The sequence below is a fragment of the Muscardinus avellanarius genome (assembly GCF_963383645.1).
Source record: "Muscardinus avellanarius genome assembly, chromosome: 3".
In the NCBI taxonomy this organism is placed as follows: Eukaryota; Metazoa; Chordata; class Mammalia; order Rodentia; family Gliridae; genus Muscardinus; species Muscardinus avellanarius.
Genome location: NC_137788.1, coordinates 82496985 through 82515738, shown reverse-complemented (window position 1 = coordinate 82515738; position 18754 = coordinate 82496985). Strand labels below are relative to the sequence as shown.

General features: G+C 39.2%; 1 protein-coding gene across 1 annotated transcript in view; it reads left to right on the top strand.

Annotated features, from left to right (window-relative positions):
• Positions 1–18754, top strand: part of EVI5 (ecotropic viral integration site 5) — a gene marked incomplete at both ends in the record, with an annotated part of 177174 nt that overhangs the window by 50574 nt on the left and 107846 nt on the right. The window contains 4 exons of the mRNA XM_080691470.1: positions 720–863; positions 2293–2382; positions 2490–2587; positions 13686–13746. Coding sequence (XP_080547596.1) covers positions 720–863; positions 2293–2382; positions 2490–2587; positions 13686–13746 — 393 coding nt within the window. The remainder of the gene's footprint in view (positions 1–719; positions 864–2292; positions 2383–2489; positions 2588–13685; positions 13747–18754) is intronic.

The following is an 18754-nucleotide window of genomic DNA, read 5'->3' as shown; positions in this document are numbered from 1 at the left end:
CAAAGTCACCTCAAACTTGTGGTCTTCCTGCCTCAGCCTCCCCAGTAGTTGAGATTATAGGTATGTGCCACCACATCTGGCTTTAACTTTTTGAAATATTATAGTTGACAGAAAAGCATAGAAAATGTCAGACAACCTTGTATAGACCAGCAAGTTTAAATGAATGTAAACATTGTACCATGTAGCCACTAAACAGTATTTATGGTTGAATGGGTACTTGGTTTTAATATATCTGGCTAATTCAATATTTCAAATTAATAAAGTATTAGAATAAAAGTTTCAACTTTACAGTCTTTCCTCTTCATCCCTTTTCAGCTAGTAGCTAACTATCCTTAATGTGTCAATTTCTTTCCTTTTTTTTTTTTTTTTGTTTGTGGGTCTGGGTTGGAACCCAGGGGCATTCACCTCCGAGCTACACTTCAAGCCCTATTTTTTATTCTTTATTTTGAAACAGGGTCTCACTAAGTTATGGAGGGCCTCACTAAGTAGCTGAGGCTGTCCGTGAACCGGGATCCTTCTGTCTCAGCCTCACAAATGCTGGGATTACAAGTGTGCGCCACCACATCTGGCCTGAATGTGTCAATTTCTACATGAGCTTTTCTTTGTGTTGGTATAGGTTATTTGGGTATATAGGTGAAACTAGTGTAATCTAGTGTATATATAATGATTTGATTTTAAAAACTCAGTGTTACTATGTTTAATTCTTTTCTTTTCTTTAGGAACACCTTCCAGAACTCTTTGTACATTTTCAGTCACAAAGTTTTCATACCTCAATGTATGCATCATCTTGGTTTCTGACTGTCTTTCTTACAACTTTTCCACTACCAATCGCAACAAGGATATTTGATATCTTTATGTCTGAGGTAAGCTAATAAACATACTGGGGACAAGAGCTGAGCAAAGGGGTCATTGGGTTAAATAGAGCAGGGCAAGGTAGGGGGATCAGTGAGGGAATCCATGTGTCTTAGGCTAAACTACCTATGTGGATAATTTCATTTCAACCTTTTAAGTGCCCTCACAGGGATGCTGTAACTAACCCCACTTGGTATAGACAAGGAAGCCAAGAGTTAGAAGTTAAGTAGCTCCTTTGTGGACACACATGTAGATGGTATAGTAACCCAGATTCAAATATAGGCAGCTAAATTCTGGAGTCTACCTTCTTAATCAAACCTCTTTATCACCTCCTAAGATATAGTGAGAGGTAAAATTTGCTTTGCAGTTAATACTGTTGCAGTTATGTTATTCAGACAATAAAAAGTAATTAGTATGCTTTTCTTCTATTCTGTGAACACTTTGCAAGATGTCCTTTTAGTTATCAGTGCTATGTAGTGATTCTTTGTCTTGTGTTCTCTGAATCCAGTGTTGATTGTTATGACACTTTGGAAAGATCAACCTGTATTACTCTATAGGCTAGTTTGGTTTGGAGTTGGCAAGCTGCAGCCCACCCATGGACCTGTCATGATTTGCTGTACCCTGCCTTGCACCTGTTTTTGTGGATACTGTTTTCTTGGGTGCAACCCTGCTCATTTCTTTGTGTGTTGCTAGTGTCTGTCCCAGGCTTCAGCAGCAGAGGCTGCCATGCCTAAAGTGTTCAACCAGTCCCTAGTTTAGATTACTAAGTGTTGCCAGGGGTGATGGTGTACACCTGTAATCCCAGCACTTTTGAGACTGATACAGGAGGATTTCAGGTTCATGGCAGCAACTTAGTGAGACCTTGGCTGATTTTTTTTTTTTTTTTAAGGGCTGGGGATGTAGTTTCTCTGACTACTAAATATTTACCTTGGTATTGTTCTATTTTGTGTATGTGGTCCTGGGGATTGAACCAAAGGACAGTCTATCTCTGAGCTACAACCTTAACTCTATTCTATTTTTTATTTTGAGACAGAGTCCTGCTAAGTTGCAGAGGGTCTCAGTAAGTTGCTGAGGCTGTCCTTAAACCTGAGATCATCCTGTCTCAGCCTCCCAAGTATTGGGATTACAAGTGTGTGCCACCACACCCAGCTTTAGTACTGGTTTTTTTTTTTTTTTTTTGGTGGTACTGGGGTTCCTGGAAGCCCTTCTATCTCCGGGCTACACTCCCAGACCTATTTTTTTACATTTTTATTTGGAAACAGAGTCTCCTAAGCCAACGCGTGCGGCTGGCTTCGAACCTGCGCGATCCTCCTGTCTCTGCCTCCCAAGCGCGGGGATTACAAGCGTGCGCCACCACGCCCGGCCTTTAGTACTGTTTTTGAATAATTAGTTTTTGTTGATGGAAGAATAAAACAAATTTGGCTTTATTTGTTTCATCAGGGTTTAGAAATAGTCTTTCGAGTAGGATTAGCACTCCTTCAAATGAATCAGGCAGAATTAATGCAACTTGACATGGAAGGGATGTTACAGGTAAGTCAGTTCATAACTTCTTGTATGTCTTTAGATTTTTACTGTTAACTAATTAATAATAAATTGCACTAAGTGCTTCTTTAAGTGTTTCTTTTACTGTATCTTAGCACTTTCAGAAGGTCATTCCACATCAGTTTGATGGTGGCCCAGACAAATTAATCCAAGCAGCTTACCAAGTCAAATACAACTCAAAAAAAATGAAAAAGTAAGTATATATAATTTTTAGGATAGGGATTTATTGAAGCATATAGGAAGTGATGGAACATTCTAGTGAAAAGTACATTTTTCCTTTTTAGGTTATAGATCTGTGTTATTGTATTTGGTGATATGAATGTTAGTTTTAGTATCACAAGGTTACATTGGAATGTCACACTATTTTAATAGTGGTGCATAGGACCACTTTGCTCTTACTTCCTTTATACTTTCCCTTTCTTTTCCCTGTTGATTGGAGGTAGGATCCTGGCATGCTTATGAATGTGAGTGTGCTGTTATTATGAATGTGTTTTGTTATTATTTTGGTGCCGTGGCTTGAACCTGGGGGATTGTGTGTGTTGAGTACATGTTTGGTCACTGAGTTGCAACAGTCTGGTGTGGTATTATTTTAAATACCACTTTAATGGTGTGGGCCCATTTGTTGACATTTTTTCCCTCCGTTTGATTCCAGAGTGTCACTTAGGTTCACAGTTAGTATAACAGACAAGGTAGATATGATCAGTTGAGAATTTAAAATTTGTTATCTTATTATGGAACCCAGTGGCATTCTGCCCCTGAGCTACACCCTTGGTCCTATTTTTAGTCTTTTTGTTTTTTTGAAATAGGGTCTCACTGAGTTGCAAAGGACCTTGCTAAATAGTTGAGGTTGTCCGCGAACTGCAATCCTCCGGTCTCCACCTCCCGAATGCTGGGATTAAAAGCGTGCACCACCACACCCCGCTTTTGTTATTTTCTTTCTCTCTTTCTTTCTTTCTTTCTTTCTTTCTTTCTTTCTTTCTTTCTTTCTTTCTTTCTTTCTTTCTTTCTTTCTTTCTTTCTTTCTTTCTTTCTTTTTCCCTCGGCACTGGGGATGGAACCCAGAGGCATTCTACCTCCGAGCTACACCTCCAGCCCTGTTTTTTATTCTTTATTTTTGAAACAGGGTCTCACTAAGTTGCAAAGGGCCTCACTTAAGTAGCTGGGGCTGGCTGTGAACTCAGATCCTCCTGTCTCATCCTCCCAAGTACTGGGATTACAAGCGTGCGCCACCACGCTTGGCTTTTATTTTTTAATGAAGCTTTTCTTGCTATGTATTTTACAAGATTAGCATTCTTGGCTCTTTTTGTTTTTTAAACAGGTTAAGTGTATTAAGAATGATATCTGTTATGTTCATCTAGCTTCCAGTACTTAAATGATTCTTAGTCCAAGGTCATGGTTAGCATTCATGATGCTATAGTTTCTGTGGTATAAAATATTTTTAAATGATAGCAGTACTATATGCCGGCAGTTATTAGTATCTTTTCTGCTGCAACATGAAATTACCTTAACATGTATAACATGCTCCATGAATGTTGCAATTCCAGGAAGTATTAGAATATGAGTGAGCATTATGTTATTTAAATTAGTTATCTCTAATCAAAATCAAGTTAACGCATGAGTTTTAACTCTTTATTATATTAAATTACCTGTGACATTTCTAATAACTACCATCATGTGAAAACATATACTGGAAAAGCTGCTCTGTTCTGTAATGGGTAAAAACCAAAGGAGTCATTTCAATTTTTGCCTCTGGGCAAAACCACATTTAAATCATACTAGTCAAAAAGAGTGTTTTACTTTAAAATTCTGATAGGGAATAAGGTTTCAGTTGAGTACTGTGGTACATACCTATAGTCCCAGCTACTCTGAAGGCTGAAGCAGGAGGGTCCTTTGAGCCCAGAATTTCCAGGCTAGCCTGTATTACATGGTGAAACCCTATCTCAAGGAAGGAAGGGAGGGTGGGAGGGAGGAAAAGGAAAGGGGGGGGGGAGAAAATAAAAGATACACTTGAGAATGAAGTTTCTTAGCTTTCCTTGATAACTGAATCTCATTTTAGATCTTCCTATACAATTCATCTCTCCTCTCCTTTTTTCCCTTTTCTTTGTACTGGAGGATGAACCCGGGGTACTTCACCTCTGAGCTATAGCTACACCCCCAGTACACTCCCCCCTTTCTATGATACTGAGAGTTGAATCCAGGTGTGTTTTACCTCTGAACTACATTTCCATTTTTTCTTTTATTTTGAAACAGTCTCACTAAGTTGTGGAGGGCCTTGATAAATTGCTGAAGCTGACCAGGAACCTGCAATCTCTTGTCTCAGCCTCCCAAATACTGGGATTATAAGCATGTGCCACCACACCTGGCTCAGCCTTATTTATTTATTTATTTTTTATTTTGAAATAGGTCTCACTAAGCTGCTGAGGCTGCCTCTAATCTCAGCCTCCCAAGTCCTGAGATTATAGGCCTATGCCACCATGCTTGGCTATACAATATATTTCTAAAATTTCAGTTATCCTACTTATTTATCATTTTTAACCCTCCAGTTCTTTCACTCATGTACTTATTTGGTCCCTGTTCTGCTTTCTCAAGAACCCTGTCTGATATTCAGTATCCTCTGGTCTGAATAATAATACCTCCTCTTTCTTTTATTATATCCTGTATTCAAATAGCCAAGTATTGTTGCCTAGTTATTACAGTTGCTGATAGCAACCTACGTTTCCAGTGCTCCTCCATGCATATTTATATTGGCATTAATTCTTCCATTCCTCCTAGTGGTTATTTTAAACCATATCATTCTTCCCAAGCCTTTTTGCCATACTTAACTCTGAAGATTTGCTTATTAATTCATCAGCCATTATTTCTAAACTTGCTGTCATCTTCCTGATAGACTTAGCTATATTCTTTTTTTCTTACTTCAAAATCTGATATTTTATTTCTTTATGATGCTAATTCAGAATATAGGTAGTATTCATTCCCATCTCTTTCATATCCTTGTTCCATTAACAATGTTCTTCTCTTTCCCCTCAATCTCTCATTTTATTTTCTAAAAATAAAGGTAAGAAGAAGGTAATTTTGAGTTATAACTTAGAAGTAACAAAATCTTCCTCAATATAGCATTCCATTCTATTTTTTTAAAATGGAGATTAAACCAGAAACAGTCTACCATTGATCTATACCCAAACCCTATTTTATTTATTATCTTTATTTTTATTTTTTTGGTGATACTAGGAATTGAACCCAGGAGTATTCTACCTCTGAGCTATATCCCAACCATATTTTATTTTATTTTATTTTTATTTTTATTTTTATTTTTTTGGTGGTACTGGGGTTCCTGGAAGCCCTTCTACCTCTGGGCTACACTCCCAGACCTATTTTCTGTATTTTTGAAACAGGGTCTCTTAAACCAGCGCGGCTGGCCTCGATCCTCCTGCCTCTGCCTCCCAAGCGCAGGAATTACAAGCGTGCGCCACCACGCCCGGCCCAACCATATTTTATTTTGAAAAAGGGTTTCTCTAAATTGCTAAGGGCCTCACTGAATTGCTAAGGCTAGCCTTGAACCTGTGATTCTCCTGTTTCAGCTTCCCATGTACTGGGATTGTAAGTGTGGGCCACCATACCTAGCTTTATTTTTTTTATTTATTTTGAAACTGGGTATAACTAAGTTGCCTCAGGGTTTCCTGAGGTTGCTGAGGCTGGCCTTGAACTCCAATCTTCCTGTTTCAGCCTCCCAAGTTTTGGGATTATAGGTGTGTGCCACTGTACCCCACATTTCATTCTTTTTTTATGAAGCTTAACTGTGAAAAGAAGAATGTACTTATTAGCGTCAAATCATATTTCATCTGCCTTTTTTCACTTGAGAAACTTTTCAAACATATAGAAAAGTAGATAAGAATGATAAATATATACATGCTTATCATCTAACCTTAATACTTGTTAATCCCAGTACTTGGGAGACTGAGATGGGAGTATTGCGCAGAAGAGCACGACCATGAGTGCCGTTGTCTCCTGGGATGTGCAGTGTGCTGGCTGATCCAGCTATGCGGGCCTCCCAATGACATACCCCGAACATTTTTCTTACATAGTATGTTGCCCAGAGTTCCTGAGCATGTGGGGCAGGAGCAATCTACTTTCGGGGAGATTTCTTCAAAAGTTCAAGGTGGATTGGATTGGATCTGTCTGCCTCTCCCAAATACTGGCCACTGCCACCATCTTGGTTCCCGAACATTTTTCTTATATAGTATGTTGTGTAGAATTCCTGAGCATGTGCGGCAGGAGCAGTCTACTTTCGGGGAGATTTCTTCAAAAATTCAAGGTAGATTGGATTGGCTCTGTCTGTCTCTCCCGAATACTGGCCGCTGCTGCCATCTTGGTCTCTCCTCTTCAATATTTTTTAATAAAAGAAAATAGTATGTGTCTTTTGCAGAAGTTGGGAACCCGAGTACTTAGCAGCAATGGATTTTATCTCCCCAACAGGAGCAGAGGCCCACAGCTTCACCACGGAGAGCAGGATCTGCTGCTCTGAGTGTACCATACCCCCCCCCCCCCATGTGCATCTGGGCATTCCTGCCCGACCATGCTGGGCTCCCTCTAATGTACCCGGAAATTTTTCTTACAGAGTATGTTGCTAAGAATTCCTGAACGTGTGTGGCAGGAGCAGTCTACTTTTTGATCTCTTCTGGGATTCTAAAAATCACTTGTTGTGGTGGCGGGCGCCACACTGCCATCTTGCCTCTAATTCCACCATTTTCCACTCTCTCTCTTATATTTTAGATAGGAAGTCATGACTGGAAGTGCCTCCATATGTTGTCCCAGTCAGGTATTAAACCAAAATCTGTTGTCCAGGTGTTCTCAGAGGAATACATGTCTTATTCAGCTGCTGCCTACCTTTGCTGCCACCATCTTGGCTGGAAGTTCTTCATTTATGATTTTTCATTTCCTCTTTTCTCCCCCCCTCCATACTGGGTATTGAACTCAGAGCATTCTACCTCTGAGCTGCACCCTCAGTCCTATTTTTTATTCTTTATTTTGAAACAGAGTCTAAATTGTGGGGAGCCTCACTAAGTAGCTGAGGGTGGCTGCGAACCTGCAATCCTCCTGTCTCAGCCTTCCAAGTACTGAGATTACAAGTATGTGCTACAACACCCAGCTTCACTCCCTCATTCTTCATTAATTTCTTCATTAATTGGCATCATTGTATAAGGAAAGCTTTCTTTTTTCCATTCATTCACTTACTCATCTTTGTGAAGTCATAGATTCTCATTCAATGAGTTACACTCCAGTACTGTCACACTGTCCCTGATTTGTCCAGTGGAAACCCCTTCATGACTACTGTGTCTTTTTGACATAATCCTATGATTCTTTGAGAATTTTTTTTTCTGTAGGTCAACAAAATGTCCCAGAATCATCTCAAGATGAGTCTACTCATCTACTTAAAATGCAGGTGTTATATATCTTACATGTATTATCTTATTTAATCCTTAGAACAAAATCATTCCATGATGTTAGTTGTGCCATTCACATTTTTACACATGGAGAACTGAGATTTGGAGAGATTAACCTGCCCAATACCACATACCTACTAAGTGAAGCTTCAGACTGGTCTGACTGCCTATCATGAGCTAACAAGGTCTTGCACTGTACCTTATTAATCACAGTGGTTTGGATAATATAATCTTTTCTACGGTTGCTCAGTAATAAGCTATTTCTTCAAAGAGCTCTGAGTAGTTTTTATAAAGTTTTGAAATGTAGTCTGAAGGTAATGGGTAACCACTAAAGTAGTATATATAACTCCAGGAGTGGCATGATCCAAAAGGAAACAAAAACATAAAACTGGGATTGAACCCAGGGATATTCTTTCTTTGAGTCATACCCCCAGCCCTTTTCTTTCCATTCATTCATTCATTCATTCATTCATTCATTTATTTTTGTGTGTGATACTGGGTATTGAACTCAGGAGTATTTTGCCTTTGATCTATATCTCTAGCCCTATTTTTGCTTCTTATTTTAAAACAGAATGTCGAGTTGGGCGTTTTGGCGCATGCTTGTAATCCCAGTGCTTGGGAGGCTGAGACAGGAGGATTGCACAGGTTCAAAGCCAGCCTCAGCTACTCAGTGAGGCTCTCAGCAACTGAGTGTTTTCCAAATAAAGTATAAAATAGGTCTGGAAGTATAGCCCAAAGGTAGAAAAACCCTTGGGTTCCACTCGCAGTACCATACAAAACAAAAACAAAAACAGAATGTTGAGCCAGCGTGGTGGCACACACTTGTAATCCCAGCATTTGGGAGGCGGAGACAGGAGGATTGTGGTTCGTGGCCAGCCTCAGCTACTTAGTGAGGCCCTCCACAACTTAGTGAGACCCTGTTTCAAAATAAAGAATAAAAAATAGGGTAGGGGATATACCTTGGGAGTGGAATGCCCCGGGTTCCAAGAGACCACTCTCGTAGTAGTGTGCCAAAACAATTCAGTTTTAAAACTGGCAGTGGAGAGAACAGTTATGAATATCATCTAGCTATTTAGACAAGGTGCAGTGAAGGCCTAAAACATTGTCAGTGAAAGGGGAGCAAAGTAACTTCATGGGGGAGAAACCTGGCAAGTACTACCTCACAGGTGATGACGGGCCACATCAATACTGATAGCCTGTTGAGGGTTTGTACCCTCAATTTAGTGATATGAAAATGGAATTAACTTGTGGTCGTACTTCCAAAGACCCATGTCCCAGTGTAATCATGAGAAAAGCAGCAGATTTCTTCTATTTAAGGAATATTCAACAAAATACCTGACCAGAACTTTCTCAAGTGGTTAATGTCATTAAAAACCAGGAAATTCACAGGACTCTCATAGCCAAGAGAAGCATAAGAAGACATGACAACTAAATGTGATATAGTATCCTGGAATAGAAAAAGAATGTTGAGCGAAAACTATGGGAATCTGTGGGCTTTAGTAAACAATAATATATTAATATTGTTTCATTAACAGTAATGATATAATAGGGAAGACTGGAAGCCGGGCGTGGTGACGCACACTTGTAATCCCAGCATTTGGGAGGCTGAGACAGGAGGATCTCGGTTTGTGGACAGCTTTAGCTACTTACTCTTTGCAACCCAGTGAGACCCTGTTTCCAAGTAAAGAATAAAAAATAGGGCTGGGGGTGTAACTTGGAGGTATAATGTCCCTGGGTTCTATCCCTAGTACCACCAAAAAAAAAAAAAAAAAAAAAAAAAAGGGAAGACTGAGATGAGATACATAAAAACTACTATATTCACAGTCTTTTTGTATATCTAAAACTATTCTAAAATTAGTTTTATTAAGAACATTATTTTTGGAGTTTAAGAAATAATGAATTTTGGAGCATCATTGGGAGGTTGAACTGAACATGTCTAGTGACTAAATTGAGAAGGACTAAGTGATGACTGTTAGTGTTTTAGGTGAGTGATTACTGATGACATTTTCACATAATAATTAAATACCTTGGAGTAGTTATTTTCAAAGGCTCTGTGGTTATTCAACATTATAGTTGTTCAAAATGTTTTTTTTTTTTTTTTTGGTGGTACTGGGGGTGGAAACCTTATACCTCCAAGTTATACCCCCAGCCCTATTTTTTATTTTTTACTTGGAAACAGGGTCTCACTAAGTTGTTGAGAGCCTTACTAAGTAGCTGAGGCTGGCTTCGAACCTGTGCGATCCTCCTGTCTCAGCCTCCCAAGCGCGGGGATTACAAACGTGCGCCACCACGCCCGGCTTGTTCAAAATGTTTTGTATCTGGGCTATAATCCCAGTACTGAGGCTGAGACAGGAGGGTTGCAAGTTTAAGTCTAGCATGTGGTAACTTAGTTAGACTCTTATTTGAAAATAAAAAGGGTTGAGGGTATTTCTCAAATGTGGAATGCCCCTTGGTTCAATTCCCAGTACCACCAAAATTACAACAAAGTTTTTTAGCTCTTGGAATATTTATTTATTTATTTATTTATTTATTTATTTATTTTTTTTTTTTTTCTGCGGGTCTGGGGATTGAACCCAGGGGCATTTGACCACAAGCTATACCCCCTACCCTTTTTTTTATTCTTTATTTTGAAACAGGGTCTCACTAAGTTGCAGAGGGTATCACGAAGTAGCTGAGGCTATCCGTGAACTGTGATCCTCTGGTCTCAGCCTCCCAAATGCTGGGATTACAAGCGTGTGCCACCATGCCCAGCTTCTTGGAATCTTTTATAATTTTTTTTTTGTGTATGTGTTTAAGATAAGCCTCAGTAGATACATAGTAATGTAGCTGTTAGGGGTGTGACCTTAGGCCAAGTTTTTAAGCCTCATAATGGATATAATTACCTATAGTATGAACTTGCTGTGAGTTGAGATGATGTATATACTAAGTTTTTATCCTTGGAGGATTTGATCTTTGACAATTGCTTTAAATTATTTGAGATCTGGTGTGGTAGTATTTACAGTCAACTTGGTTGAGAGCAAGATAAAAATATAATTTGGTATGACTAATTTTTGCCTATACATATTTCAGAGATAATTTCATAGTTTTAGTAGAGTTGGTAAAACAATATACTGCATTTATTTATCATGTTTTCCTTTCCTACAATCAGTGACTATTCTTTATTCTTGAAATAGGGTCTCACCCAGAACATCGCGGTTCATGGACAGCCTCAGATACTTAGCAAGGTCCTTCCCAACTCAGTGAGACCCTGTTTGGAAATAAAAAGACTAAAAAATAGGGCCAGGGGTGTAGCTCGAAGGTAGAATGTCCCTGGGTTCCATCCCCAATACCGCCAAAAAAAAAAAAAAAAAAAAAAAAAAGGGTCTTACTATGTTGCTCAAGCTGATCTTGAATTCCTGGGTTCATGCAGTCCTAACTCCACTTCCTAAAATCTGAGATTATAGCAATCCCTGTTTTCTTTTTTTCCTTTCTTTTGTTTCTTTGCTTTTTCTGTGCGTGCGTGCGTGTGTGCGTGCGTGCGTGCGTGCGTGCGTGTGTGTGTGTGTGTGTGTGTGTTTTGCTGAGCAACATTCCCTTTCCCTTTTTGTTTTCCAAGATAGGTAAACCTTGAACTGGAATTTTCCTGCCTCAGCCCTTTGTCATTGGTGTTAGAGTTCTTTTCTTGTTTTTCATAATCAACACTTCTGAAGAGAGTTGGTTATTTTGTAGAAAGTCCTGCAATTTGTTTTTGGTTTTTTTTCTTCTTCTTTTTTTTTTTTTTGCTTTCTTCTGCTTTGGGGGATATACATTACTAGGAAGGTGTCTATAGAGACCTTATGACCTCAGTACTTCTTCACAGGGGTTGCATATTCAGTATATTTTCTTGGGGGGGGAGGTGGTGTGGGGAATACTACTAAGGATTGAATTTAGAGGTATTCTACCTCCAAGCTATACAAGCCCTCCCCGCCCCTTTTGCGGTATTGGGGATGTGGGACCCCAGGGGCAATCTACCTCTGATTTATACTCTCAGCCCTATTTTATTTTTATTCTTCTTTTGAAACAGGGTCTCACCAAGTAGCTGAGTCTGTGTACTTGCAGTCCTCCTGTCTTAGCCCCCAAATGCTGGGATTACAAGTGTGTGCCACCATGCCTGGCCTTCACAAGCCATTTTTATTTTTTAATTTTGAAACAGGGTCTCTACATTTTTGAGGGTCGTTTTTTTTGTTTGTTTGTTTTGGGTGGTACTGGGGGTGGAACCCAGAGGCTTTCTACCTCTGGGCTATACTCCCGTCCCTATTTTATATTTTTATTTGGAGACAGGGTCTCACTAAGTTGCTGAGAGCCTCACTGAGTAGCTGAGGCTGGCTTCGAACTTGTGCGATCCTCCTGTCTCAGCCTCCCAGGCACAGGGATTATAAGCGTGCGCCACCACGCCCGGCTTTGAGGGTCTTTTTATGATGCTGAGGCTTGCCTGAACATGTGATCCTCCTATCTCAGCCTCCCAAATACTATGATTACTGGTGTGCATCATCACACTCAGCTTCAATAGGTATTACTTTATCCTTGATAAGTTAGCTAACATTTTCTACCAGGATTCTGTACTATAAATTTACTGTTTTCCTTACTATTTAATAAATATTTCGGAAGACATAATTTGAGACTGTGTAAACTTTAGCCCACTAATTTTAGCTTCCATTGGTAGTTCTTTACTGTGGCTTTATTATGTGGCATTCTAAGGGTGATTTACCTATTTCCCTCATTCCTTCTACTATTTTTTTTTTTTTTTTTTGGTGGTACTGGGGTGGAACCCAGGGGCTTTTCTACCTCTGGATTATACTTCCAGACCTATTTTATACTCTGTTTGGACACAGGGTCTCACTAAGTTGCTGAGAGTCTCACCCAGTAGCTGAGGCTGGCTTCGAACCTGTGGAATCCTCCTGTCTCAGCCTCCCAAGCGCTGGGATTACAAGTGTGTGCCACCACGCCTGGCTTTCTTCTCCATTTTTTTTTTTTTTTTTTTTTTTTTTTTTGGTGGTACTGAGGTTCCTGGAAGCCCTTCTACCTCCAGGCTACACTCCCAGACCTATTTTTACATTTTTTATTTGGAAACAGGGTCTCCTAAGCCAGCGCGCGCGGCTGGCTTCGAACTTGCGCGATCCTCCTGTCTCTGCCTCCCAAGCGCGGGGATTACAAGCGTGCGCCACCACGTCCAGCAAAGGTAAACTCTTTTTTTTTTTTTTTTGGGTGATACTGAGGTTCCTGGAAGCCCTTCTACCTCCGGGCTACACTCCCAGACCTATTTTTACATTTTAATTTGGAAACAGGGTCTCCTAAGTCAGCGCGTGTGGCTGGCTTCGAACCTGCGCGATCCTCCTGTCTCTGCCTCCCAAGCGCGGGGATTACAAGCGTGCGCCACCACGCCTGGCTCTTTCTTTTCCATTTTTTAACTGGAATTCTTCTGTAAGGGAGAATTATTCTTTCTCCTTCATTCTAATTTCTTGAGTTAATGGTAGTATCAGGACTTTTTAGCTTAAGAGCTAGTTGAACAGTACTGATATGTTTTGAGTTGAAAGAATATGAACTTCTTTTAAGTTTGGGGTAAATGGGGTCTGTAAAGTCAATTCTGTATTTGGTGCTTTTGGTATTTTAACCTTCTAAACTTTACTTTTGTATGGCTCTTATTTTTGTCATTTGTAAAATAATTTTTTTGTAAGAACCCATGTAACTTCACATGACTTTTCTCATGTTGAATATTGATAGTTATAACTGGAAAAAACTAAGGAAATTGTATTTTATATTAATATGTATTTTTTAATTTTATAACTTTTGAGTGAAAATATACCTTTAATTTCTTTTTCTTCTATTTTTTAGGCTTGAAAAAGAATATACTACAATAAAAACTAAAGAAATGGAAGAACAAGTTGAAATTAAAGTAAGGATTTCAGAGGTTTTTTAAGTACTGAAAATAAATTGAAGTCAGTTATTTTGCATTCAATTCTAGGTTATATTGATGTATTTTTCCTTCTTTTATCATTTGTATTATATTATGGGATCTCTTTTTAAAGGAATCAATATTTTTTTCTTCTTTTATCATTTTTTTATATTACGGTATATTGATGTATTGACGGGTTTATCGATATATCTATAGTAAATATAGCAATAAAGTTTGCATTTATGTATTGTCCAGCTTCCTAAACTAGACATTTCTAAAGGCAAAATAATATTACCAGATAGTGAATATACTTTGTCTTTGTTTACCCCAAAGAAAGATTTACAGAAAAATTTCAATGAAGTGACACAAATAGGATCGGCATAAAAGATTTATTTAGTAAAGTGAGTGGAGAGTTGTAAGAGATAAAGGATGTGTTGGAAGGGGAATACACTGCAGGGATAAAGTGTCGTGGAATGGCCTCTTTGAAGAGTGGCAAGAGCATGGCATCTTCCATGCAGAGAATTTTAGTTTCTGGTCTGAAAACCTTCTCTTTATACATTGTTTATTTGGGGAGGCTATTGCTAGTTTTATACTGTGCCTGTGCTGCTCTGCTCCAGAACTGGACTACTCTTAAGACAGTTACACTCAGTTCTGTTTAGAAAGTAATATTGGACCACAAGGAATTTTATGGGTGGAGGTCTCTGTAACCAGGGGTGGAGTGACTTTTCATCACTCCCAGTAGAAGCAGCCGTACTTGAGTGTGACTGAAGTGACTTTCATTCTGGTGTGAAAGAGCAGTTATTCCTTTTTTCTAGACTTCTTGGTGGCTCCTCAGGAGAAAATAGCTCCATGGGGAAGAGAACTTCCTTTCATGTAAGCATAATTGTAAAGCTGCATAGAAAATAATCCATATGCTGACGCTAACAGCAGAGTTATCTAAGTTGGACTCAATAGGACAAATCATTGCAGTAGAGCTAATTATGGATGCTGTGGAGTAGCAGGAAGTTTTGACAAATGTAGTATTTTTCTTCTCTAAGCAAAGGTTATACTTTTGAACTACTTTTCTCCAGGAAAAACATAGATTTTCAATTTGAAGGAGATATAAATAGTATATATACCCTAAAAATTTATTTATAACTCCTCTAACCCTGGAATTCTTAAGTTGAGAGTCTTTAGTGCTATTGGAGTTGGCACTTTTTTTAAAAAAGTTTGGTGGCTTTTATCTTGATGCTACAGAATGGGGGTGATGAGTGGAAGCACAATTTACACATTCTCTAATCTCCTCCCCCAAAAGGTTCAACATAAAACAACTTTTTTCAAGTGAGCCCCTCTCCTCCTTTTTAGCTTTATTTTGGATATGTCTGATTGTTTTCTTTGGACTGTTTTATTTGGACCTGGCAAGGTATCAGATCATGAACTATGTACAGCTTATTAGCCATGTGTTATTGATCCTTGGCTATAAAATACTATTCCCTTCCATCCCACAGAACTCTAGTCTGTGCTCTTCTTCGCCTTTGGTCCTCCTGGGAGATAGTCTCCCCTACTTCCTACCCAAAACACTCTTGTCTCCTTTTTCTAGATGCTTTATTCATATTTCTGTCACCTGTTTCCTACCAGTTAGAAGTTGATTCTTAACACTTTCATAGAGAGGGTAAAGACACTATGGATGCCCTCCTCCCTTTCCCACTTTTTTATTGTCACCCAACAGCTGCTCTGCCATTTGCTTTTCTTATAGGTACCATGAATAAGGATTATTAGTCATCCCCTGCACTTGCCTACTGAAAGTAAAAAGTGCATCATTCTGATCAGTAGAAGAGAGTTTGGGCTCTCACTTGCCACAAGATATTCATGACTGATGAACCCTCTGAGGGCGGGGAGGCCATTCTGTTCATTTCATTACACTACATTATCAGTGAAAATTACCATTCTGTGAATGAGTATTGCTCTCAAAGAGGCTTTTTTTTTTTGGGGGGGGATACTGGAGATGGAACCAGGGGCATTTTACCTCTGAGCTACACCTCCGGCTCAATTTTTTATTCTTTATTTTCAAACAGGGTCCCACTGAGTTGCAAAGGGTCTAAGTACCGAGGCTGTTCTCGAACTGTGGTCTTCCTGTCTCAGCCTCCCAAATGCTGGGATTGCAAGTGTGCACCACAGTGCCGGGTTTCAAAGGAGTTTTTAATAAAACTATGTAGTGTGAATATAGGAACACCAAAAGAATAAGAAAAAAGATCCTTAACCTATATTTGCAATTTAAAACTTTTTATAGTTTACTTACCTCACAAAATACTTGTGAATACTAGCTCTACATATCCCAGGCAGATGACATAAAATTGTTTATAGAGAAGAATCTGGGGGAAAAAAGAGTTAAAAATGTCAGTGAAACATATCAGGTATCTGAATTTTGCTGATCAGAGGCAGTCTGTTCTTTTGTTGCAGTTTTGTCTTCACATAACACTTCCTTTCTATCTCTATCTCTATCTCTATCTCTATCTCTATCTCTATCTACTCCCCCAGCCCCTGAAGGACAAAAGCAAAGCAGTTTTTGAATGACTATACTTCTATTTTTTTACTTTGAGTTTGTTTGATTTTTGATTTGGACCTGCCAACTGTCATAATCAGGTAGCCACCTTATTTACAATTCACTTGACATGTTTTAATTGAGCCTTACTATAAAAGGGAAATATTCCTCTTACTCATATTTTCTTCCCTGTAGGTCTGTTAAAAGGGAATGGGTGTGTTAAATTTTTCTTTTTTTGTGGTGCTAGGGATCTAGGACCTTGAAATTTGTACTTTTTTGCTTCCAGAAGCATCCAGGGAGATAGTTTTGTACCATTCTTTGCACAAACAATTGGTGTGATCATCAAATACTATAAGATTTTGATATAGAACCCTGAGTGATGTGAAATTCCTTTTTTTTGCGGATCTGGGGATGGAACCCAGGGCCAATTAGACCTCCGAGCTACACCCCCTGCCCTGTTTTTTATTCTTTATTTTGAAACAGGGTTTCACTAAGTTGTGGAGGGCCTCACTAAGTAGCTGAGGCTGTCCGTGAACTGCTATCCTACGGTCTAAGCCTCTGGAATGCTGGGATTACAAGCATGCACCACTATGCCTGGCTCTCCATTTTTTTTAAAATTATAGTTGGGTGTGGTAGCGCACACTTGTAATCCCAGAATTCAGGAACCTGAGACCAGAGGATCCTGGTTCACGGACATTCTCAGCTACTTAGTGAGGCCCTCCGCAACTTAGTGAGACCCTGTTTTAAAAATAAAGAATAAAAAACAGGCCTGAGGTATAGCTCAGAGGTATATGATACTGGAGTTCCATCCCCAATATCGCAAAAAAAAAAAAAAAAAAAATTTGTTTTTTAAATTATAGTTCTGAGCTGTGCGTGGTGGCGCACACTTGTAATCCCAGTACTTTGGTGACTTTAGTTAGGAGCATCTCAGGTTCTCAGCCAAACTCAGCTACTTAGTGAACCCTGTTTCAAAATAAAGAATAAAAAATAGGTTCTGGGGTATAGTTTGGAGGTAGAATGCCCCTGGGTTCCATCCCTAGTACCACCAAAAAACCAAAAAAAAAATTTTTTTTTTTTTTTTTTTTTGGCAGGTCTGGGGATGGAACCCAGGGGCATTTGACCTCAGAGCTACACCCCCTGCCCTATTTTTTATTCTTTATTTTGAAACCGGGTCTCGCTGAGTTGCAGAGGGCCTCACTAAGTAGCTGAGGCTTTCTGCGAACCACGATCCTCCAGGTCTCAGCCTCCCGAATGCTGGGATTACAAGCATGCACCACCACGCCCAGCAAACCAAAAAAAATTTTTTAATTATAGTTCTAAGGCCTTTGGGTGGTGATCTTTTATTTCAAGAATAATATATGTCACTGTCTTTCATCAAGATATGACTTTTAACCATTTTCTTCTGTCCTGCCCCTTTTTGTTTTACTGAGGATTGAACGAGGGCATTCTACCTTTGAGTTACACCCCCAGCGCTCCTTGCTAAGTTGCTGAGGCTGGCCACAAATTGACAGTCCTCCTGTCAGCCTCCTAAGTACTAGAATTTCAGGCGTGAGTCAGCACACCTACCTGGATTTTTTTGTTCCTTTAAAAGTGTTATAAAAAGGTTTTGATAATAATGGCTTCATACAGCGAATCTTATATTTTACTGTGTGAGTTTTTTGTTAATAGAAACACCCTAGCCGGGCGTGGTGGTGCATGCTTGTAATCCCCGCGCTTGGGAGGCTGAGACAGGAGGATCGCACGGGTTCGAAGACAGCCTCAGCTGCTTAGTGAGGCTCTCAGCAACTTAGTGAGACCCTGTTTCCAAATAAAATATAAAAAAAGTCTGGGAGTATAGCTCGGTGGTAGGAAGCCTCTAGGTTCCACCCCCAGTACCACAAAAAAAAAAGGCTTTAAAATTTGAGGCATGGCAAAATGAAGGGGCAGCATAAAGATGAGTAAAATGAAGGAATAATTTGTATAGGGGATTAATAAGGAATTATATTGGTGGACTTTGCAAAAAGATTTTTTGAAACGTGGCATGATTTGGATTTAATATCTGGTAGGAATTTGATAAGTTTTGGATAGTCAAATATTGAATAATTAGATAAAGTTGTTTTGTTTAAATTTGTTCTTAGCCGGGGCGTGTTGATGCACACTTGTAATTCTAGCATTGGGATTACAGTGGCTGGGACTAGAGGATTGAGGTTTGTAGACAGCTTCAACTACTTAGTGAGGCCCTCCACATTTTAGTGAGACCCTTTTTCAAAATAAAGAATAAAAATAGGACTGGGCGTGTAGCTTGGAGGTAGAATGTCCCTGAATTCCACCCCTACTACCGCAAAAATATATGTGTGTGTGTGTGTGTGTGTGTGTGTGTGTGTGTGTGTGTGTATAAATATATTTATCTGGTCTTACTTAAACTATAAGAAAATGCTAGTAATTGGAGCTTTTAATTTTCTTAAGTAGAAAACAATTCATGACAAATTTTTAAATATTTTCATAGTA